Source organism: Platalea leucorodia (genome assembly GCF_965183815.1).
Source record: "Platalea leucorodia genome assembly, chromosome: Z".
In the NCBI taxonomy this organism is placed as follows: Eukaryota; Metazoa; Chordata; class Aves; order Pelecaniformes; family Threskiornithidae; genus Platalea; species Platalea leucorodia.
This window is the reverse complement of record NC_138858.1, coordinates 21761640-21784446: the sequence shown is the minus strand read 5'-3', so window position 1 is coordinate 21784446 and position 22807 is coordinate 21761640. Positions and strand designations below refer to the sequence as shown.

Here is a 22807-nt window from a genome sequence, read left to right as displayed (position 1 = left end):
ATGCATTATCATTGATTAAACAGAGATCTTAATTTCATTTGAAATGTATCTTCAATGGTTTGCTGTGCTATAGAAGTTCATAAGTGAGCTAAATTATCAAAGCTAAAGCATATTAATTAATTCATTACTAATGTACATTTAATCATTCTTAAATATAAAATATTCACTGGTTATAAACCATGAATTAAAGCAGTGTTTACAAAAGGTGATTACTGTACATTGTTACAGTACATACTGGAAATTGCTAAATACAAGCCGCATTTGATCATTTTCAAAGGAAATATTGATTTAGCAGTAAAATTGTTTCCTTGTAAATACGAATTTATTGGTGCTCTGTCAAAGCAGGATTGCTCAGGAGCAACCCACAGTAACATTACTGAGTGGTGAGTACTTTGATGGGGCAAGTAAACCTTGAGATCTATTTGTATATTCCATACTATTTATTCTTCTAGAAAAGTTAGCATAAAAAGGTTTTCTACGTTTGAACAATCAGTTGTGGATAATTCAAAAATAGTGTAAAAAAAAAAAAAGTGGAGGGTTACTGAAAGGGTGCTTCTCACCTGAAATCCAGTTCTACAAAGTTAATGAGAAATGCGTACATTTATACTCCTATGTATTGTGTGACTTGAGATAATCTTGGTGCTTTATTTGGTCTTAGTTCCATTTTGAAACAAGAAGTGAAGTTCACCCAGGTGAGAGGGCTCCTACAAAATCCTTTCGGCTGTTGCGGTGAGACTCTATCGGAGACTAATAGGTGTAGGAGTTGTCCTTCAGCAGCTCCCTGTAGCTACCTTAAATAAAACCTAATGCAAAACCGGCTGTGTTTGGGAGGGCTCCTGGCTGTAGCCTGTGGGCTCTGAGCTGGCAAGAGGAGAACCACCTCCAGCCTGGAGGGTACATGAGCCACGTAGTAGGAGAGTGGTTCTGGCTTAATGCCCTTGTCTTGCAACAGTCCACGGTGTGGGGTGGGAAGGAACAAAATATTCAGAAGATAGTGACATTGCAGGACTACACTTGTGGAAGAACTAGGCATCCAGTTGCATCTCCTGGCCCTCAGTCGTTGTTCCTGATGCTTTCAGTGTCCAAGAGCATGCTCTCCTGAGCAAGTCTGATCCTTTGTTCCTTCCTGTCTATATTACAAACGATGAGCTTTGTGGAAACTTCCAGTAGCTAGAGAGGAAGGGTACTGAAAGTCCATTTCTTCAGCTGCCTCTCAGCTGCTGGTTGCTGCCCTGCTGAGACTCAGCTGTGACAGTCTGAGCACTCATCCGCTCTGCTCCAATGCAAGGTTAAACAGGGTTACCAAACCCAAAGGAACCCATCCATGTTGGCATGGGACGGCGAGGAGTATTCTCCGTCAGGCGTGGGTGTGTCACTCGTCCTTACCAGCACTTGGCCAACGCCTCCCCAGCGTGGCCTGATCTGAACCTGCCAAACCCTGGCCAGGTATGCAGACAGCCACGGCTGGCGAGCTGAGCACCAGCTGATGGAGCGGAGCGATGGCTCTGCAGCACCCCACTGCATGCTGTCATCACAATACAAGAAGTCAGCTCCCAAAAAGACCCTTAGATCCTGTGTGTAGGATAAGAGGCAAATTACTGGTATCAATAGACATGGAGTACAGAAATAGGAATATACCACGAGCTTCCTCATGCAAATACTGAGACTTCTTGTAAGAGGGGTTTAAATCATACAGTTAATAAGCATGCAATTCAGGAAACTACAGAGCTGCCTTTGGCCTGGTTTTGTTATCTTGTCTCCATCTCTGTCATGTACCGGTAAACCCAACCTCACGGTACACCTGACTATGGGACTGGAAACCACTTGGGTTTTGTGCTTGTTCGCTTAATTTGACCTAGAGGCATTTGGGTGAAGCACTCACTTGGACAAAAGACGAAGCATTACATTTTTGCGTGTTTCCCTGTATGCATGAGACAAGGGTCTAATGGATGACACTGGTTTTTTTCTCCTGTTCTGGATGGATAGATCTTAATTTTTTGTGAATCTGCATAGATTTAGAGCATGTTTAGAGCATCTAAATAAATAATCAAATGAAAGGTATGAAGGACACATTGGAATGAATATTAGTTGCAGAATAACGCTTGCTGAGTTTTTCCTTGAAAGAACAATGACACTATCACATGCACTTTAGTTAGAAGTACAACAGACACAGTTTAATAAGAACTGGAGCCTGAACCAACAAAATTGCATGAAACAACTTGCCGTCTGCTTTCAAAATGTTGGTGTCTACTGTGGATGGTTTACAGGCACTTGCTAAGGCGTGTTTATATCAGAACTGTACTGAGCTCATTGCAGTGTCAGTAGTTACTTTGCAGTCCACAATTCTCTGCTTTTGTTTGTACTATCGTTGCTTGTTTCACAGGATGGCTTTTACCTTCTGTCTTTTTTTGTAAACTGAGCAATAGTATTTAGAAGGATAGGAAATAGTTTGGTTTATATTTGGTTTTCATATATATTAGAATTAGAAAAAAAAGTAATATTTAATTTTTGCTTTTTCACAAGAACAGTATGTATGTTAAGCATGACTGTAGCTTTAAAAAAGATGATTAAAAGATTCATTTCTTTTAGTATGAAATGGCAACCATTCAACAAGATTTCTGATGAACTGTTAAAGCATGTTCTTGGCCAGGTCTACAGTAGGAACACCTCATTAAAATAAGAATGTGACGTTACAGGAGAAGTAAGATTAATCCAGCAATACCAGTGAAGCTGGTTTTTGTCCTTACATAGCAAGCCAATTTTCTGCATGAAATAGGCAATATCTATAAAGCTCAGTTTTTGCTGGTATAGCTGTATCAGTCTTCAGGTGAGTGTGCCATCACAGCTCACTGAGTGAAATGTCGCTCCTCTTTGCACATTCGTTAGACACAGCTGTCTGCACAGCCAAATCTTTTCTATTCAGTAAGAAGGGAACTGTTAGAATTTCCTAAAAATATATTTTAGAAAAAAAATCCTGTTTCTCTTTTCATGATACTTAAATGACAAAGTACTTGTTTGCAGAGGAGCATTTTGATATTAGAAGAAATCACCTTTATCGTTTCTCTAGTGTGAATATCTTTATGGATTCAGCACAAGTTGTCCTGGGAAAGGCTTAAACTTTACTGTGGTTTTATCCCATAATAAGAGTATCTTTATGAGGCGTTACACTGATGTAGCTTGTAAATCTTACTTATGTAGATAAGCTGTAGAAAAGGCATCTGCAGTTGCCGTAGCTGGGATAACACGTACAAGCTGTAGGAATTCCTGTGCCGCAGGGCACGAGTGGTTAGCTGAAGTTAAGAGCATGTGTATCTCCATGGCACGGTATTTTTTCTTAACAGCGGCATTCCTTCAACATTGGTATTGCATAACTTTAGGTCATTATTGAAGTGTTATGTCTTTGCAGTACCTCCGACATGTTTATTCTTCTTAAATGCCTTTGGACTGAAAGTCTCTGCACAGCTGCGCTGAGGTAGGCATAGCTATGTAAAGGAGATGCATGTACTAGATCATGCTTGTCTTTCGAGTCAGATTAATTTTTCTTCTTTGCTTTTTGTAAAGCATGTTAAAGTGTCTATAAAGTATAGGAGCTTACTGCTGAGGAGCGTAGGAGCAGCCCTGAGACTCCACTTACAGCAAAACTTGCCAGTTTTATGTATTAGTTGCTGGGACAAAGCATCCTTGGCTGGGGCTGCACTTTGGGAATCACGGAGTGGGTATCAATATGTTGTTTGGAAAATGTCCAAATTCAGAGCATGACAAAGAAGTGGCAGCTCAATGAAACACAAAATATGGTATAAGCTAAATTGTGCAGCTGTAGCTGAGACTGAAATTTTCACCCGCCTTTCTCATTGGGCTTTGCCTGGAGGAGGTAGAGAGGCAGGATGTGTTTTTGTGTGCAGATAAGGGGAGGGAGTGAAGGTGATAGCAGTGCTCTGGCTGGCTGGTTGTCATTGCTTCCAAGACAGGAATGAATATATGTAATGGAAAGAATTGAGGAGAAAGACCAGAAATGGCAGTAGCAGATCCTTCCCAACAGCAGTCTCTAAGAAAAAAAAGGACAAAAAGTTCTGACTAAGAATGAGTTGCTGTGCCATCCACGGATGGAATTTTTGGGAGGAAGTGTTATTTTTTTTCTTTTGTCCCACATCTGATTTATTTTTCACTTGTTTGGGTTTTTTTTCTTATTTTATTTTCTTATTTTCTCACTGTCCTGTACAAGTCACCATATATGCACGCACACACACACACAATTTACATAATACAAGCATTAATGGAAGGGGAATATATGTTTCTTTCCTTCCATATGTGGCAGGTCTTGGTTCTGCTCTTTCAAGAGAGGACTCTTTGTAAAAGGAGATTGTAAGGCCAGAGAGTGGGTCTTCTGACGCACAGAGAACTATTTGATTCTGAGATTTGGTCACTGTAAAGCCTGAGCGACTCATGTAGGAGGTGTGTTGAGGTTACTCCTAGAAGTGAAGTGATAATTAAATAATTTCTATTTTATGTTCCATTTCTCCATCAAAATTATAGTTTCTATAAAATTCAAGAATTATTGTAAAGCAAACAAATTGTTGCCAGGGTATTGTAAGGGGATGAATCATTATTAAAGAGTCTAGGTTAGGGCCCTGTCATGGTAGTATTTTGTGGCTTCTACCAGAGCTGTTTTGAAAGATTTGTTTTAGATTGTTCCCTACAAAGTTGGTTGGAAGAATAATAGCAAGAGAAGTGCACCATTAAAATGGCTTGCATAAATACAGTGGATTTTTACATATCAAGTAGCTATGACAAATATGAAATATGAAATCTCACAGTTTGCTCTAAGTTCTCTGACCTCATGTCCAGTGCAAGCTGAGCACCCATTTGGTTTGTGTGCCAGCGTCTTTTATAGACTCAGAGAGAAATTTTGAGCAAAACAGTTTGGTGTCTGTTGAGAAATATGCTGATATGATGAATTAACTGAGTGGGTATTTCCACTAACATTGCGATAATTTAAACACGATTTTAAAAGATATTGCCTTAACCCAGGATATTTGTTTGAAGCATTTCCAGGCCAGAGGTATAAAGCATTCTGGTCTGTTGTTTCACAACTTCTCCCATTGTGATGCAGACATATTGTGTGTTTGTATCAATATGCTATAGATACATATTGACCCATGCATAAAAATATGGTAAGTATTGTGTTTTTATGATGTGATATTCCTTCCCCCCCCACACCCCGTAAAGGTGAAGTATTTTTTTTAACATTGATTTTGGGGTGAAACTTGAAAAGCCTACTGTTCCCGTCAGGTACTGTTCACAATAGTAATTTCATGGATGAAACCACGGGATTGTGGTTACGCATTTGATTCTGTCACTTGCCGAGTCTGATAGAGAGATAACCACCTGAGTTATTCGTCACTGCTTTCTGCTAGAGCGACCGCCTCCTCAAATCTGCTGTCATAACTGCAGCTGTCATCACACTCTGATCCACTTTTCTCTGATCTAAATTAGCTTTTAACAGTAGCTTTTTTGTAATTTACATCATTTTGACAACATTGAATTGAGGGGAAAATAAATATACAGCAAAATATTTGTTGAAATTCAACTCAATTTACTGCAGGGGTTTTTTTTTACAAACCATTATATGCATACTGTACTTCATCATTATGTAGAAGAATTCGTGCAAGAAAACTGCAGGTGAATATTGTGTCTTAAAGATTGCCAGTGGTCCCCAAAACATGGGTTGAAATATGGTGTAATTTTTGTTGCTTGTGCAATTGCTCAGGAGTGTCTACTGAAAATACTGCAGTTGTAGAGAATACCTGTAAAGACACTGCTGTGGTATGGTTGAAAATGAGTGGACTACATTGTGAGATTTCTGGTCTGAAAAAAGTTTAATGTATTCCTATGTGTTCATAGCTAATGCTTATATTATCACTAGAGGGCAGTAAATACAAACACTGAATTATGTATTTTACTAGAAAGTTTTTTTTGTTTGTTTGTTTGTTTTTGTTGTTGTTTGTTTTTTTTTTTTTAAATTAATAAAGGAGCCTAACTCTTTATTAAACAACTCAGCTCCTGGATTCTACTATGTATTTCCCCTAAAGTAGTTCAGAAGAATGTTGTCATCTCAGTCTGTTCAGAACATATTTGATGCATGAGAAATATATATTCCCAAATAAAAAGATCTGTAAAATGATATAGCTTAGGCTATTCCATCGTGTTTAATGAATGTAATTCTGACAAGCAGTAAGCTGCCAAGAAAGCCTTTTTAAAGCAGCGTAATTATGCTATGGTTACGATCCTTAAAGCTGAGACTCCTTCAGAAGAGTTAGGGATTTGTTCCAATTACAGCACCAGTGGAATTCATCCCTTCCTGATATCAGTGTAAAACCCAATTTTGTCTCCACCCCTGCTGCTCACTTGGTGTGTGGCAGCTGGTTGCTGCAGCTGGAGCAACTCTTCATATTTGTAAAAAAAATTTATTTATTTATTTATTTATTTTAATTAAGTTCTACATTTTCTCCCCTTCCAGTCAGGGAGTCTTAGGTGGAACCCAGAGAAGTTTGGTGAGGCTGGCTGATGGAGTGTAGTTTCCTTGTCCCCAGCTGTCCTGCTTCTTCCTCCAGACCAGTTCTAGTTTTCTAGTTTTTTGGTTCAGTTGAGTCCATCCACATGCCCTTGCTTGCTGGATGAAACAACCATTCTTTGCTGCTGTGGTCTCCCAGCACTGAGCAGACTTTCCATTTTGTGGGGAGGCTTTCTGCTAGGGTGCATGCCAGCATAAATGCCAGCCGGATTTGGCTAATGCTGTGAAAACAGTCTAGTGTTTGTGACCAGTAGGAGTTGGATTGGACATGGGTGATTATTGCTGTTCTCTGGTGTGTGAGGGTCAGCCTAAAAATGTTTTTTGATATTTTCAGACAGGCTTCTCATTTGGCTCATGAGATATGTTCAGACTATCTGTTCCTGTTTGTAATGCATATAACCTTAAAAACTAAAATCTGTGATGCCTTTAGCTGTCTTTGTTTTACTTTTTGCTGCTTACTAGACAATATGTGCTACATCCAGCACACTTGCCTTCAGGATTGATGCTTGGGCATCTCTTTGAAGGTTCCTAGTGCAGCTTCATAGTCAATCTGGGGGGTTGCAGTTGAGAGTTAAAAAGCACTGTTCTGCTGCCCTCAATGCTAAGCACATTTCTGCTGGAGCTCCTGTATTACCCGTTACTGACCTGGGGAAGGAAAGACCAAGATTGTAGGTCACCTGTGGGACAGTTCAAAAGTACTGCAGCTGAAACAACAAACTGGCCCTTCTTCCTGTCCTTTTCCTCGAGCCTGAAACATTGCCATCTTACTTTCCTGTTGACCGAACTTTCAGGAATCTTTGCTTACTAAAAAGAGCCAGAAAGGAACACAGATACTTTATTTCAGAGGATCAAGGTTTCTCCCAGGCTGCTGAGGATGTAATTCTCTTCCTTGTCCTTGTCAGTATTGTGTTTCTGTATCCGAAGCCCTGTCCTGGATCTTGGGGGAAAATGAGCTTTTCTTGAATGTCTTGTATTGCATAGGTCTGATCTCTGTGCTCTACAGTGGTTTACAGGCTACAGGTCCTTTTGGCAAGTTGTGATTATCAACATGACACATAGAGAAAAGGATGAAAACCTCACTAATACTGGTGAAATCTGCATGCCTTTTTACGCACTTGGAATGATTAAGAAAAAGAGCAACCTAATAATGAAATTCTTCACATTCCTGTTGAAGGACAATAAAATTTAGGTTAACAGTAATTTTTTTTCTGACTGTCAATGGTACAGAGCTTTATAGAGAACAAAGAAATAGTTTATGAGTGCTGGCAGCTCCCGACATTTGCGCAGAGGCAGAGATTACTGCTTCAGTTTTAAGAAGAATATTTGAGGTAACTCACTGCAATCCTGATTTCATCACAAATGTGCAGCTTTTAAATTCTTAAAGTTGCTTTCAAGCAGAACATGTTCGCAGAAGATGTTTAAACAGCTTTCATGATACAAGTTATTTAGAAGGTAGAATTTCTGGAATGAGCACCTGCAATAGATAGGTTGAGTTGTCGTAGACTCCTGGGGCGAAATGGATTGCTGGATCTCCCGTGTCTCTCAGATGGCTACTTTGCACATAACTGTAGAAGTATTGAACTCACTGCTTGTGCTTGGCTAATACATGACTTGCATTTGGTTAAAACATATCTTCCAAAAAGATGGCTTTTCTTGATTTGAAGATACCAAGCAGTGGAGAATGTACCACTTCACTGCTGGTGTATGCTAATTTAATAGTTCTCATTGTTCATCCACGTGTCTTGTTCATAGTTTGAGTTGGTTTCAGGTCAGGTGGTTTGAGGCAGTTTCAACTGCCTTCCATTGCTCCTTGTTGCTTCCTTGGTGCTAATGAACTGGGTCTGGTACATGGTATTTCCTCTTTGTCATGGTTCTACGCAGTAGCTGTATTTTCTTTTTAAGTTAAACAGCCTGAGGTTTTTCTTTTGTTATAAAACATTTTCTCTATTCTCTGCATAATATTTGTAAATTTTTGCCTACACTGTACATGACAGCATTTAGGAAAACAGACACACTAGAGCTGTATGCACTATTCCATCACTAGAGTTGCCAGAATGGTATGTTCAGAGTATCTCCCTTTTTATTTAGCATCACAGAAGATGCAGATTTTGAGGGGTCACAGTATGGCTACAAGATGTCCTGCTGTGACTATAAACTCTTAAGGGTTTCTGCTTTCTTCAGTGTAGTCCACCATTTTGTATTCATGGACTGTGTTCCTTATTGCTGGGTATCATTGTAGTTAAATTCCTTGAAATGTACTTTACATGAATGGTGTCAACATACTAAACAAGTCAGGCTGCTGTTGGTGACTTCCACATCCTCATAGTTTATCTTGGGTTTCTCCCCCACCCCCCCCAATTTTTCTGTTCTCTGGAAGTTTTCACACTGTGGAAGTTTTCATAGTTGTGACTTAATTCCAGATCACCAGTGAAAAAATTGAATACCATAAAATAGTCTCAGATCTTGCAGAGCCTGACTTAAAACTGTCCCATTAGATGAAGACAGCCTGTTGACGGTTGTTAGAAATGGGTCAGTCATCAGGTTCTTAACCCATTTAATGTGTCTTCTCTCAACATTGGGAGTGCTGTTGCAGAATATTGTGAAGCACTAAAACAAATGCCCTACAACAATCCAAGAATATTACATGTTCAGAGACATAAAATGATATTGACTGGCATTAATTACATTCCTATGCCTTAGTTCTTTATCAAGTAAATGCCTAGAATATGTGTATTTCAGCTTCTCCAGTATTTTACCCAGGACTGATGTTTTGTGAAGTGGCCTGAAGTTACCCAGCCATCCTGCTTGCAAATTTTAATTGGCACAAAATTAACATTTTTGCAGTCTTTCAAAATTTACTACAGCTGAACATCACAGCTCCTGGGATGTCTGCCACCTCTTTTTATGACTCCTGTGGAGAAAGTTGTCCAGGCTTGTTGATTAAATAATGGCTAACATTTCCTGTGGGTATTAAGGGACTTCATCGTCTTTCTCCCTTTCAAGGTCATTGTCTTGATTCTTTCGAAACACAACAGAGCTCATTAAAAACTTCCTTTTTTATGAGTTATTTTATTACTCAGTTACTGTCATTTCAAATTATACCTTTATCATTTCCATATTCTTTGCTTGATTAGAACCACTGTAGAAAAATGTCATTATTCCCTTCTTTCCCCATGTTTTATCTTCATGGATGTATGTGTGTGTATAAACAAGAATTTCCATATCGCATTGCTGGATTTCCACTTATGTCTAACTTCTGTTTTTCTTATCTTGAATTACTTTAGGTATTTAGTTGTGTGTAGCAGCTATTTGCTGTGCACTCATCTATCCACCATAATCTCCTCTAAAGCTAATTATTTGCTCATTCCAACCTGGCAATTGAGGATGAAAATCAGCCAAAATGATTACTGTAAATCAATGCTGGTGTGAATTTCCAAACTATAAATTTCTAAGGTCATACTTTGACATGTAGCCGAAGTCAGAGGGCATGTTTTCTGAGTCAGTGAAGTCATACTAGTAAATTATAGCACAGCAGTTGGTAGTTTTATAAGGTTGAGGCTGTGGGGTTTAGAAAAAACATACAAATTAGTAATAAGCTGTCAATATCAGGTGTAATTTCCTATTATCAGTATAGTTAATATGCAGCTAAAATAAATTGTTTTAACATATATGTACATTGGAGGAGAATGTTTTTTCATCTCCTGGAGAAGCTGGCTGCACACGGTTTGGATGGGTGCACTCTGCGCTGGGTTAAAAACTGGCTGGACGGCCAAGCCCAGAGAGTGGTGGTGAATGGAGTCAAATCCAGCTGGCGGCCGGTCACGAGTGGTGTTCCCCAGGGCTCAGTACTGGGGCCGGTCCTGTTCAGTATCTTTATTAACGATCTGGAAGAGGGGATCGAGTGCACCCTCAGTAAGTTTGCAGATGGCACCAAGTTGGGTGGAAGTGTCGATCTGCTGGAGGGTAGGAAGGCCCTGCAGAGGGACCTGGACAGGCTGGATCGATGGGCTGGGCCAACTGTATGACGTTGAACAAGGCTCAGTGCTGAGTCCTGCACTTGGGTCACAACAACCCCATGCAATGCTACAGGCTGGGGGAGGAGTGGCTGGAGAGCTGCCTGGCGGAAAAGGACCTGGGGGTGTTGGTTGACAGCCACCTGAACATGAGCCAGCAGTGTGCTCAGGTGGCCAAGAGGGCCAATGGCATCCTGGCTTGCATCAGGAATAGTGTGGCCAGCAGGACCAGGGAGGGGATCGTGCCCCTGTACTTGGCACTGGTGAGGCTGCATCTCGAGTACTGTATTCAGTTTTGGGCCCCTCACTACAAGAAGGACATGGAGGTGCTGGAGCGTGTCCAGAGGAGGGCAACGAAGCTGGTGAAGGGTCTGGAGCACAAGTCTTACGAGGAGTGGCTGAGGGAGCTGGGGTTGTTTCGCCTGGAGAAGAGGAGGCTGAGGGGAGACCTTATTGCTCTGTACATCTACCTGAAAGGAGGTTGTAGCGAGGTGGGGGTCGGTCTCTTCTCCCTAATAACGAGTGATAGGACGAGAGGAAATGGGCTCAGACTGCGCCAGGGGAAGTTTAGTTTGGATATTAGGAAAAACTTCTTCACCGAAAGGGTAGTCAGGCATTGGACCAGGCTGCCCAGGGAAGTGGTTGAGTCTCCATCCCTAGAGGTATTTAAAGAACGGATGGATACGGTGCTCGAAGACATGGTATAGATGGACTTGGCAGTGCTAGGTTAATGGTTGGACTCGATGATCTTAAGGGTCTTTTCCAACCTTGACGATTCTATGATTCTATGATTCATGGTTTTACATCAAAATTATCTAGCTAATAGCTCTATAAATGCCATCCTTCGATAAATTCAATAAACTATAATTCAGTAAATCTTACAGATGTGTCTTTGTCTCATATGTTGGTGGGGAATAAAAAAATTCAGAGAAGATTTTTTTAATACATGCTAAACTTCTGGTGTAATTTACATAGCAGCCATTTTAAATACTCCTTATCTGAAACGCGTTCTGTGCATTTGGGGACAGTTGTTAATAAGATCTAAGGAGGAACCAGCCTTTAAAGTAACAAAGTAAGAGAAGTTATTGAAAAACTTGGCTTTCCAATGTCTGTTTCTATTAGCTATTGCAATGGAGCTTTCATATCCACATGCTTCATTTCTTAAGTAGCCAGAAGTATAATGGCTATTTTTTTACCATTTTCTAAGTCGTGATTGAAATTGCCTTCTGAAGGGAGGCAGCGTATTTTCATTTCTCAGTGGTGATGCTGGGTAGGTGGCAGCAGTGCTCTCTTGCGGGTGATCAGAAAACAATGCAATGCAGATGCAGAAAAGCTTTGTATTCAGCATTGCAAAGCTGAGCTGGAAGAATCAGGAGATATATTTTCTAGAAATACTTTTTAGGCTATTTTTGTATTTTGCTGAGTCTCCAATAACCCAGGTCTGTTTCCAAAACTTAGTTGTTTTATATTCATCTACCTGTATAGATCCAGGACAGGTATAACTGTGCATATTACAGAGAAAATGCATCAGTAATGTGTTCATTCACGTGTTTTTTATATATTATCTATTCTAAGGAAGACAATATGCTTTCCATATGTAAATATGGATGATCTGTGGACTGTACCCATTTGTGACATTGCTATACATTTCTCTGTAAGCAAGAAATTTGTTAATATCATATTTTGCCCTATTGATTTTTTGCAGGTTCAATTCTTTCTCAAGCACTTAGTGTTGCTGACATTGCTGTGTAGCATCACGCAGAGAAGTAGAAACCACTTCAGCCAAAACCTCCCTTATGACCATTGTCAGTCAGCGTCTTCCAGTGAATCAGCAGTGTGGGCTTAGGCTGAACGCTGCACCTCATTCAGTTTGTCCTTAGACATTTGCCCATTGTCATATTGGGAAACTCTCCCTTCTTTTGATAAAACAAGGACTCAGTAATTTGCCGCAGTTGTGCATATGTCTTGCACAGAACGGTGCAAGATAATGCTTTCTTCCTTTTAAGTTTTGGTCTCTGAATGGCAGATGGTGGGGTATTTTATTTAATGCTCTGAGTCAGCTCACTGGCACACTTCACTTTCAATTAATCCCTTTTTTTCTGTATGATGTATAGCTGTAATTGATTATATCAATCTGCCAAGGCAGAAAGAGGAAAGGTTGAATAAATACAGTGAGAATTTGAGGACTCTTATTATCTCACTTCTGACTTCTCCATGGAAACTTAACATTTACTGGGAATTGTAAGACACATGACTTGCTTTATCTTAATAATAACTGCTTTTATCTTTTTAAATAAAAAAGCAGTAGAAACTGGCAGACTGGCCCAGTGGTCTGAGTAGATCAGGTTTTACTCTAGATGGCATTAAAGCCAAAAACATTTTCATTGTTTCAGTACATCACAGACTGCTCAAGAAACCTGATAGCTCTATTTCTGTTGTTTTTTCTTCACAAAAAACTCAAAATATATTCCCTTCCATACGAAAAATTAAAACCACTAGGCAATCCACAGGAATATATACAATACTAATTTTAACTGCTTGGATGGCACGTCCATTGAAGAGAGCTGGTAAATGCTGCTGAAATGAGGAGACCTTAACCCAATTATTTTTGAATGGCACGTGAATGCTTCAGGCGGGGATGCCATTATTAAATGGCATGTGCCATAAAAAACAACAAAAAAAAAACAAAAACAAAAAAAAACCAACGAAATACCCCATGCCCAGGAGAGTCCCCGGTGCTGGCCAATGGGAAATTACTGTACATCATGTCACCAGCCCCTCAGATTTATATCTTTTAGGGTGACATACTATTGGCTGCTAGTTAGGCTCTATGGGAGGGATTACTGGCGCTGTTTGTGGCTTCCCCTTCAGGTCCTTATTTGGTAGCTGTTGATAGAGCAAGTCTTTCCAGCAGCTGAGCATCTTGACATACATTATTCATTAAGTCCTGGTGTTCAGGAAATATGCATATCCCTAGCTCTTCAGATATTTCTTCAGCTCATACAATATGTCTCTTCAATGTTGCCTCTGAATGCTTGGAGTTTTACAAATGGCATTTATACAATCGGAAGACCACGCGGTTGGATTTCATTTCAGTATGCCTCCTGTGCACACAGTTGCTGAGAACCTGAAGATCAGCAAAAAGAATTAGGAGAGCAAAGAAGGAATCTTTCTTCTTGGAAGTCTTTTGCAGTATCAGATAGCAAAGAACTGATTAGCTTAGATTGATAGTGTAGAAAAAAAAATCAAAAATGCCTGAGGCAAACTATTTACTCTCAGTTTCTTGGGGCTACATAAAGGTAGGATTTTGTTTTACCTTTTAAGAACCTTGATTTGTGGTGCATGATTTGCATGATCACTGGATAGCATGAGTATTTGTGGGTGATATGACTATGAGTAATATGAATATAAAGTAAAAGATCAGAAAAGGAAGCCTTTGTTCAGCAAAGAGAATGAACTGCACAGTATACAGTCTTTCTTAGAAATTGTGCTGGGACTTAAAATAATGTTGCTTCAGTGGATAATCAGTCTAAGTCTAAAGGCAAAGAAACTCAGAAGAGTTTTGTATTCTTTTAAAAAAAGATTGCTACAAAACTGTATTTCTAGACATTAAAAGATTAAAAAAAACCCCAAAACCAAAAAACCTCAAAGCTGAGATACCATACAATAGGAGAGAGCATGAGTAAAGAGGCTGGGGATAATGGGTGAATACATGACTCATACTAGTTTTAATACCTAAAGAAATGTGAAATTATCAACAGTATGTTCCAGCAGCATTTTTTGGTAGCCTCTGTGCATGTGTGTGTGACAGCTTACTGATTAAAACACTGGAAATTGTCATTGTCTAATATTGATCTACATTATTAGGTAGAGCAGCTTTGAGCTAGCTTGAAACTGCAATACTGCTAGAAAATGGAATTAAATAAGCTTTTATCTTTATGGAAAAGTTTTGCACCAAGGAATTAAATTAATATGCCTGTCAACATACAGAATGGAAATTCACTTAATACAAAGCCACGGCTGGGCTTTGGTTTAGCCCTCCTTATGTGTTTGCACTTAAAAAGATGATGTTGCCTTTATAATTATTATCAAGTGTGTGCAAAAGGAAAAAGAAACATCATCCTATGTTTGACATACAATAACTGTTCCAAATCATCCTGTTTTAAAGAAAATTCTGATTTCTCCTGAACTAAATAATGGAAGTGTTGAATTAAATGACTAAAAATAATACAAGCATTATATTCACATATGACTGAATGTCTTATGATTGCTTGTATTAATATCTACTTTTATCATAGATTATTTTTTTAAATAGAAATGTAAAACCCTCATTAGGTCATTGTGTCCGATTAGGTCATTGTGACCATTCTCTGCTAATACATAATCGTTACAGTATATTCTCAAGGATTTTGATCAGTCATCTGTGAAGAAATTGGATCCCATTATGCTAGCTAGGTGGATTCTTTTCTTGTTTACCAAAAAATAAGATGACATTACTTTCCATTCAGCTAAAAGTGAGGTATTTATTGTAATTTACTTGGAAGTATTTCTTGCATTTCCAGGCAGCTGCTGTCATGTTCCTGCTTGCTAAATTAGAAAAATTCAATCACCAGTCTTAAAAAATTCTTTACTTTTATTTTAGTTCAGCCTTTAAAATTGATAGAGTTTTTGCTAATTGAAGTTCAGCAGAGAGCATGGTAGTTATAATTGATTACACATGGAAAAAAAAGTCCTCTGTATAGACAGTGTCCTATACTGTCTACAGACAATGATTTCAGTGAAGAAGCTAAATAGTACTGGAACACATTTTTAATACAGTGATTTTTGACTTCACAGTATACACATTATAGGACAAAAGTGAAGAGAGGCAAAGAAGATCTGCTCTTTATGACATTCAAAATGGAATGATTTAGGCTATTCTTGAAATTCTAAGGAAGAATGAAACATTAGTCTGAGAGATCACTATATACGTTTACATCCCTTACTGTGCATATACTTCTGTAATTTCAGTATGCTTCGGGCTGTACTTTATTATCTGCTGTTAATGATGCTTCAGAGAATGGTTGTCATGTGGAGTATTTACCCTTGGCTTTCATTGGGTATCTTTTCTTCAAACAATGAGCACCACTATCACAACACCAGGCTTAAAGACATGTACCTCACTATAGCTTATGTATAAAAACCAGTGGGTGACCTTGATATTAATTAAGCACATGGGCTTCCAACCCAAATCTTCAGTTATTAAGAATGCTGCTAAAATCAAAGACAGTTTTGCATTGTTAAACAACATAAGCAGAATCCTTACATTAATTTGTAAGGCTGGCCTATTTTAAGTTCCTTGTCCTGTTTTTGTAGAATACAAGACTTCTGATATCCAGTAAAATAATACAGTTCATTCTTTTTTGAGTTACAAACATCTTTTTAAAATAACATTGATAGATATTTCAGAAACAAAATATAGTCATGTAAGTTTAATGTTCCAAGTATTGAATGCACGTTCCATGGATGTATTCTATTCCTGTAAGCTTTTAGAAATGTCACCTAGAAAAGAAGCAGCCAGAAAGGTCGAAACTGGGATCTGTTGCCATGTGGGATTGGGAGCCAGTGCAATGAAAGGCTCTGGGTGCTCTTGCGCATTTTCGTTCCAGCCTGCGCTGGGCTTGGAGCTTGATAAACGCTCAAACTGAAGGACAGGCAGGACGGAGCATTTTGATCCATGGACTACCTTCTAGTCCTAGCTTCACTTTCTGTGCAGGTGCCAAAGGTTGTAGTGGAGGCAGCCTCATTACAATCCTTGGGATGCAGCAGATCACCCATTCAGGAACAGAAAGCCTGGGTGGAAGAGGCCCTACCAGTACAGGGCATCTGTACCAAGTGTAATTCTTCATGCTTCCTCTCCCAACACAACTAACTGCAGGCTGCATATTCACTTAAGCTTCTTGTTATTGAGTCAAGAACTTTACGCAAAAAAATGTAAAATGTTCTAAAGTGTAACCAATAAACCCCATATATGTTAAGCATGCAGCCCAAACTTTTTCATGCTATGAATTGACCCTAGTTGGATCTTCTCCATGTCTTTGGAGTTGGTATAGATGGAAAGTCTTCCCAAAACTGTATCAGTGCTCTGGTTGCCATCTGGCAACATGGTTACTGCAGAAGTTTGTCTAAATTTTTCTGTGTACCTTTGCTGACATCAGAAAAGTATCCTGTTCTTTCCCCAAAAAACCCATATATCTTTGTCCTAGGTTGACAGCAGTAATATATATGCAGAGATACGCACACATTGGGCTTCAGCCTGGAAGGATCTAAACTACCAAGCTCAGTCCCTCATTTGTAACTTGTCCTTTGGAGGTGACCACTATTTAGGAAACTTCTTGTCTCATCAATGTATGCATGTTTATTCTCGTGTATTAGAGTTCTCCTTCTATCAGACTTCCTAGTTTTTAAAAGAGACTTAAAAATACACAAGTACTGCTGAGAGTAAAACAAAAACATTGAAATCAATAGGAACAAATGAAATGAAAAAATTCTGCTTAAGGAAGTATTCTTAGGATTTTTTTTCAGACAATACTTGACTGCTCTATTGCTGTGACATCAGTATTCAGCAGTGGAGAACTGTATAATTGGCTTAACGGACATTTTATAGCCTGTCCATTTCCAGGGGAATTTCCTAGTCTGTAATCAAGGGCTGTGATATTCCAAAGGGATATATATGTGTCATTTTTCCAGTCTAACAATGCCTAGTCTTAACATGGGAAAATATTTCTTTCTGAGGAAGAACACAATATATGCATCGATCAGCCCAAAACCTCTGCTTCCTCCCCGTGCTGAGCTGACAGTATCATAATAAAAGTGTATGGTGTAAATGTTTATTAGTAAAAAGAGTTTTGGTGCATTATGATTGATTTTCTTCAACTAGGAAAGTATATGGCATTCAGATTTTTTAAATTCTTATTTAAAATATTCTCTTTAACATTTACTAGTAGTGACAAGGTGGTTTCATGTCTTGTTTGACTTGTTTTGAATAAAGTGCTAAATGTTATTTCTGAGAGGACAAATGATGAGAGTATGGACAGTCTAGCCAAGTTTCAAGCACTTAAGAGGTATCTGCTGGATGACTGAAACAGTGTTGACTCACAGATGTAACAAACTTCTCTGATTTGCAGTAGGATCTTGTGGGAGCCACGTGAGAGTTAGGCAGAGTTTCATTAGAAAGTAATAGTGCAGGGATGTATAAATATGTGGAAAGCTGATGCTCTTTGAAGCAGCAACTACGTATGGGTGCACTTGGGCTCAAGTAAAATCTTGGAGAAATCGGTAAAATCAGGAAAAAGTAGGGGCTTTGGGATGTTTGTTTTGATTTTTTTTTCCTTAGAAAAAAGTTTTGGTTTTTTTTGTTTTTTGTTTTTTTTTTTTTGCCAAACGACAAGTTATTAAACATCAGAGGATTAAGTAACATACAGATACACTGAAACAGGCTATAACCAACAAAAATGTCTGAACATCTCGATCACTGTTCATCTGTCTTGCGTTTTTTTTTTACGTTCTCAAAGAGCATTATTGTTCTGCATCAGAAACTACAGTCTGCATATGGTCTTCAACTTCATCTGTTTCAATATGGATGATGGTCTTAAAGCTTTGTCATATAATTAGAAAATCAAAACAGTTCTGTAAATAAAGTCTTGTGGCTGTGGTGTCAGCAACATGTGAAAGAGTATGGGGAAATCATGCTGCTACAGTTCTTCAAAGCCAAAGTCTTCTACTGAATTCGCTGTTAGCAGGAGGGCCTTGCAGAAGCTGGGGGACTCGTTTTACTGTACACCCATGTTCAGCAGCAACACACACTGTTCTGCAGGTTTCATGCTGATGGTTGAGCATTTATGTTCTGGTGACTTACGGAGTGATGGGAGGTGGGAAGACAAGGCTTTGCATCAGACTAGTGGGGAACATAGCATTAGAAAAGACTGCCATGCACCTTCCCTTTGTTTTGGACCTCCATACAATAAATATTTAGTTGGAAATTCTTAAAGAACATATACTCCATAAGTTGCACAAGATGATTCCCAGTATGCAATAACAAACCTTCTCACTACCTACTCCCCGCAATTAAATTTATGATTTGGAGAGAAAAAAAAAAAATCTTTCCTATTTGTTGTGTCACGTAGCTGCAGAAAAAGCATAGTGCAAACAAACACCAATTCGTTCTCCTTTCAAAGCTGGGAAATTTTTAAGGAGAGTTCCTGAAGAGTATGTACCAGCGGTGGCTAGATGGTCTTTTTCTGAAGTGCAGAACATGACGCAGTACTGTTGCTCTGCAGTAAAAACAGCATTGCAAAGTTGGGCATCATCTAAAAGGGTTTACTAGGAAACAACCAGACAGATAAGAACCTATTCAATTGGAATCTGGTGAACTAGCTGGATTAAATTAAGGAAGAGAGACTATTGGAGTGGTAATGGATATACTGATGACAGGCCTGGAAGTTAATGCAATTTTGTCAACTTCTGACATTTTATTAAGATTCCTATACAAGATATTTAATTTAAAGCTGCAGTTTCTGGATACCTTCTGGAGACAAGCCATTCTATGAAATCTTCAGTTTTTGCCTTAAGTAATGCAGTTTCTCACCTTCATGGGTACAGAAGAAAAAGCATGCAAGAGTGACTTAGGTGTGTTAAAAGTTTAAAGAAAGGCTTTTAAAAATACTCGTAGGATTTTTGGACCAGTCACTTTACTGCTTAGCAAGCTTGACTTGTTTTTTTAACATTTGCTATTAGTGACAAACATCAGACCTTACTATAGTGATTGATACTGGTTTTGTGCAGAATGTATAGCCCTGTAGTTCATAGTATGTGTAACTGTATTTGCAGTATGTTTCTGATTTTCAGAAATGTGTTGAACACTTGCTAGCACACGGCTATATCTAAGATCAAAGCTGAGCCTTTGGCTTGTGACTAAAGCAGGATTCAGTCTTTGTAGCAGGAACTTCCTGAGCTCATGACATGTCAATATGGAGGGAAAATGCAGTGGCTAATGGTTAGTGTTATATTAAAGGTAATTTTTATTTGGCACACTGTGAACAATACGGTAATGGGTGACTTACAAAGACATTGTGAAGAAAATAACACCTTTCACTATGCAAGGCCTCTTTGAAGAAAGGGCTTTGATGATTCCAGTGGGATGGAAAGGAGGTGGTTAATGTTTAGTCTAGTGTTTTATCTCCTATAGAATAATAAATTACTGGTTTTCAACATACAGGAATGTTTACAGGAATATTTACTAAGGATAGCTATTGCTTGATGTAATAAATAGTCATAACTGGGTGAACAAGGTGAAAGATGATTCTGAAAATGGCACAAATCATTTGGCTTTGTTAAGAGAAAAGAGAAATCTAACAACAAAATGAAAGGATGGCACAATGGGAGGCAAAATTCAGTAGCAACAGGTGGATGCTAATTTACATTGGCAAGAGTTGTTTGAATTGCTAATAAATATTGCTGAGTTCTATTTGTTGATAATATCAGGGCAGAGCTATAGTCAGTGAAAATGCATGTAAGCTAGCTAGAGCTGTATTATGCAATTAACCTGTCAAACAATGGCACAAGATATCATTTAACCCTGGAGTCTAGAAGGAATCAAGAAAGGCTCAATGATGAGTACCTAATCAATTACACATTTCGTGGAATGTTAATATCCACTTCTATCCTATAGAGTGCCTAGAGTGAATTGCTAACTTTGAGGGAAAAGGAAGGTGCTTCCACAGATGGCTATTTTCTACTCCAGTGTTTCATACAGATACTGACAATTTTCTGAGACTGTGGATGGTCAAGTCATTGGGCTGATCCAGTATCATAATTTTAAGTCAAAGATAATAAAACCTAACTCTGCTTGTATTGGTGTGTAGGAAATCAGTACAATATTTTGGTCGTTTTGAGCAGTGCTGTCAAATATATTTGAGTACATTAATGATGAGAGGTAAGATGAAGTATTACAAAATGAATTGCAAAAAATGCACAAATAGATTAATTTACAAATATGATGAGAAAACCCTAGCAGAGAAGGGGTCCTATGTAAATACATTTGTATTTTCTCTCCAAATTAACACTGAAAAAATGAAAAGAGAGTAATATTGATTATTTGTGTGTATACATATGTCTTATAGTTTTCAGTTACTAGTAGGACCCTGTGCCTTAGTAATTGAATCACTATGGAGTATTTTAGGAGGTTAAGAATTACGTTGTCAACCCATGAATAAGTTAGTAGGGTACAGCAATGTTACATGTGATTTTTGCTTTCATAGTTATCTTAGTTTAGTATATATTCTTAATGTCATGTCCTTTCCCAAATTATAAATTGACTGCATTTTCTCATCCTAACTAAAATACATCTTGATAGCTAATATTATGCTTTTTTTGTTTTGTTTTCCAGTTTAAAAGAATGCTCAACCGGGAGCTAACCCACCTATCTGAAATGAGCAGGTCAGGCAATCAGGTCTCAGAATATATATCAAACACATTCTTAGGTAAGACTATGATGGGAGTTAACTTTTTTGTCTTTTGTTTTCTTTTATCTCTGTCTGGGCTATCACAGAGCTTAAAAGCAAGTAGCTTTCCATATTACTTTCTGTTTTCAGAAACTGTACATTTAGTATCTCATTGTTCAGTGTTTGAGCAGAGAAATCATGTTACATCCATTTCCTCACAGCTCATTTAGTTTGTGTATGTGGTTTCCCTGTATGCGTAATTACAGATAAATATTCATAGACATATTTTTGTGTAACATCACAACTACTATATTACTACCGTATTAAGAAATGAATATATAATGAGTTAATTATATATTAAAAAGAAGTCCTCCACTCTGTTTCCCTTATGAAAGTTACAGTGAAGAGGTTTCAGTGTGCTGGAAGCACACAAGCACAACTAGCCTCATAAAATCTTGTAGCACACAGTTCTGATGCTTTGGTATTCCCTGCCTGCACATGACCGGGTGGATGAGTATGGCTAAGTCAACATCTGAACAGACTGCTGCCAGGAGAATTTGTGTGGCTCAAGAGCTTGCATGGTGGGATATGAGCATTAAAAACAGCCCAACACAGTATTACAAAGAGTATGGTTCCTCCTCTATGGCTTTGCAGAACTGAGTATATTTTTTTTGCCCAAACCGTTGAAAATGAATAAAACTTGGTTCCATACTGTTGATTTTGAACGTGAAGATGAAGATAATATACCAATCTCAAACATGTTTTGAGCAAAACACCATTGGTTCATAAAGACTGTGAATATAGGCGGAGGCACAGCTGAATACGTCTAAATTAGGATAACAAGCACTTTAAAAAGTGCCAGTCACATGTGTTAAGATACATCTTGTTTTATTTGTGTGAGATACCATAGGTGGTGCTTTTTCTGTTTTTTGAAAGAAGCAGGTATTTTTAAGTACGTTTTGTCCTGCTTGTCACGATACCCTAAATGGCTTGCTTCGTATGTCTGTGCAGTTTACCTATGAGTGTAGCAGTGTGCCTGAGCACTGTGGCACAGCAGGGTTTCAGGCAATAAGAAAGGGGCGAGCCTCTGTCACGGAGAAGCAATATTGCACAGCTTCAGGAGCCCCGAAAGTCACAGTGTACAGTTGCCTGAGAAGATGAGCCACTTATGCTGAAAAGACTGAGATACCAGTTTCTGCTTGCTTTTACTTGAAAACTTGAGGCTTATTTTGACAGGGTAAGGAAATGCATCTGTCAGCCTTTCACATGAGACCTCAGTCTTGAGCAGAAAGAGGGCTGGAAAGGCAATCACTTCTAAGTTAATGAGCCATGGATATTGTTTTGTGGCTGCATGAAAACCTAGGATACTTAAAATTGTAGGTACAAGAGGAATACAATGGGGAAAATACCTCATCTACAGAATTATTGCTTAAATAGAGTATTTTAAAAATATGCACTCTAAATATATATGGGTTCTGAGCAACAATGTGAAGAGAGAAAATATTCTCTCCAGAGCAAATTTTAATGAATCTAATTAGTTAATTTTTTTAATAAATAATCTATCTCCTGAACATCTACAGACTTTCTCACATTTGAGTTAGGGACATGTCATGAGAAAACAGTTTTTTCTATCCTTATTTTTCAAAAAAAAAAAAAAAGACTGTTTTCCCACATAGGGCTATATGACATGCATGAAGTTATTCATAATGACAAAAAATATATTCCTTGTGTAAGAATTAAGG

The 22807-nt window shown here is 38.4% G+C and overlaps 1 protein-coding gene across 6 annotated transcripts in view; it reads left to right on the top strand.

Moving 5' to 3' along the window:
* Positions 1-22807, top strand: part of LOC309602828 (3',5'-cyclic-AMP phosphodiesterase 4D) — a gene marked incomplete at its 5' end in the record, with an annotated part of 548873 nt that overhangs the window by 510359 nt on the left and 15707 nt on the right. For 5 of the 6 annotated variants that reach the window (XM_082336816.1, XM_082336815.1, XM_082336817.1 and 2 more), the window contains one exon: positions 21011-21104. In XM_082336816.1, the coding sequence (XP_082192942.1) occupies positions 21011-21104 (94 nt within the window). Of the gene's footprint in view, positions 1-13800; positions 13884-21010; positions 21105-22807 lie in introns of those variants that run through there. The other variant, XM_082336818.1, reaches the window with a different exon arrangement.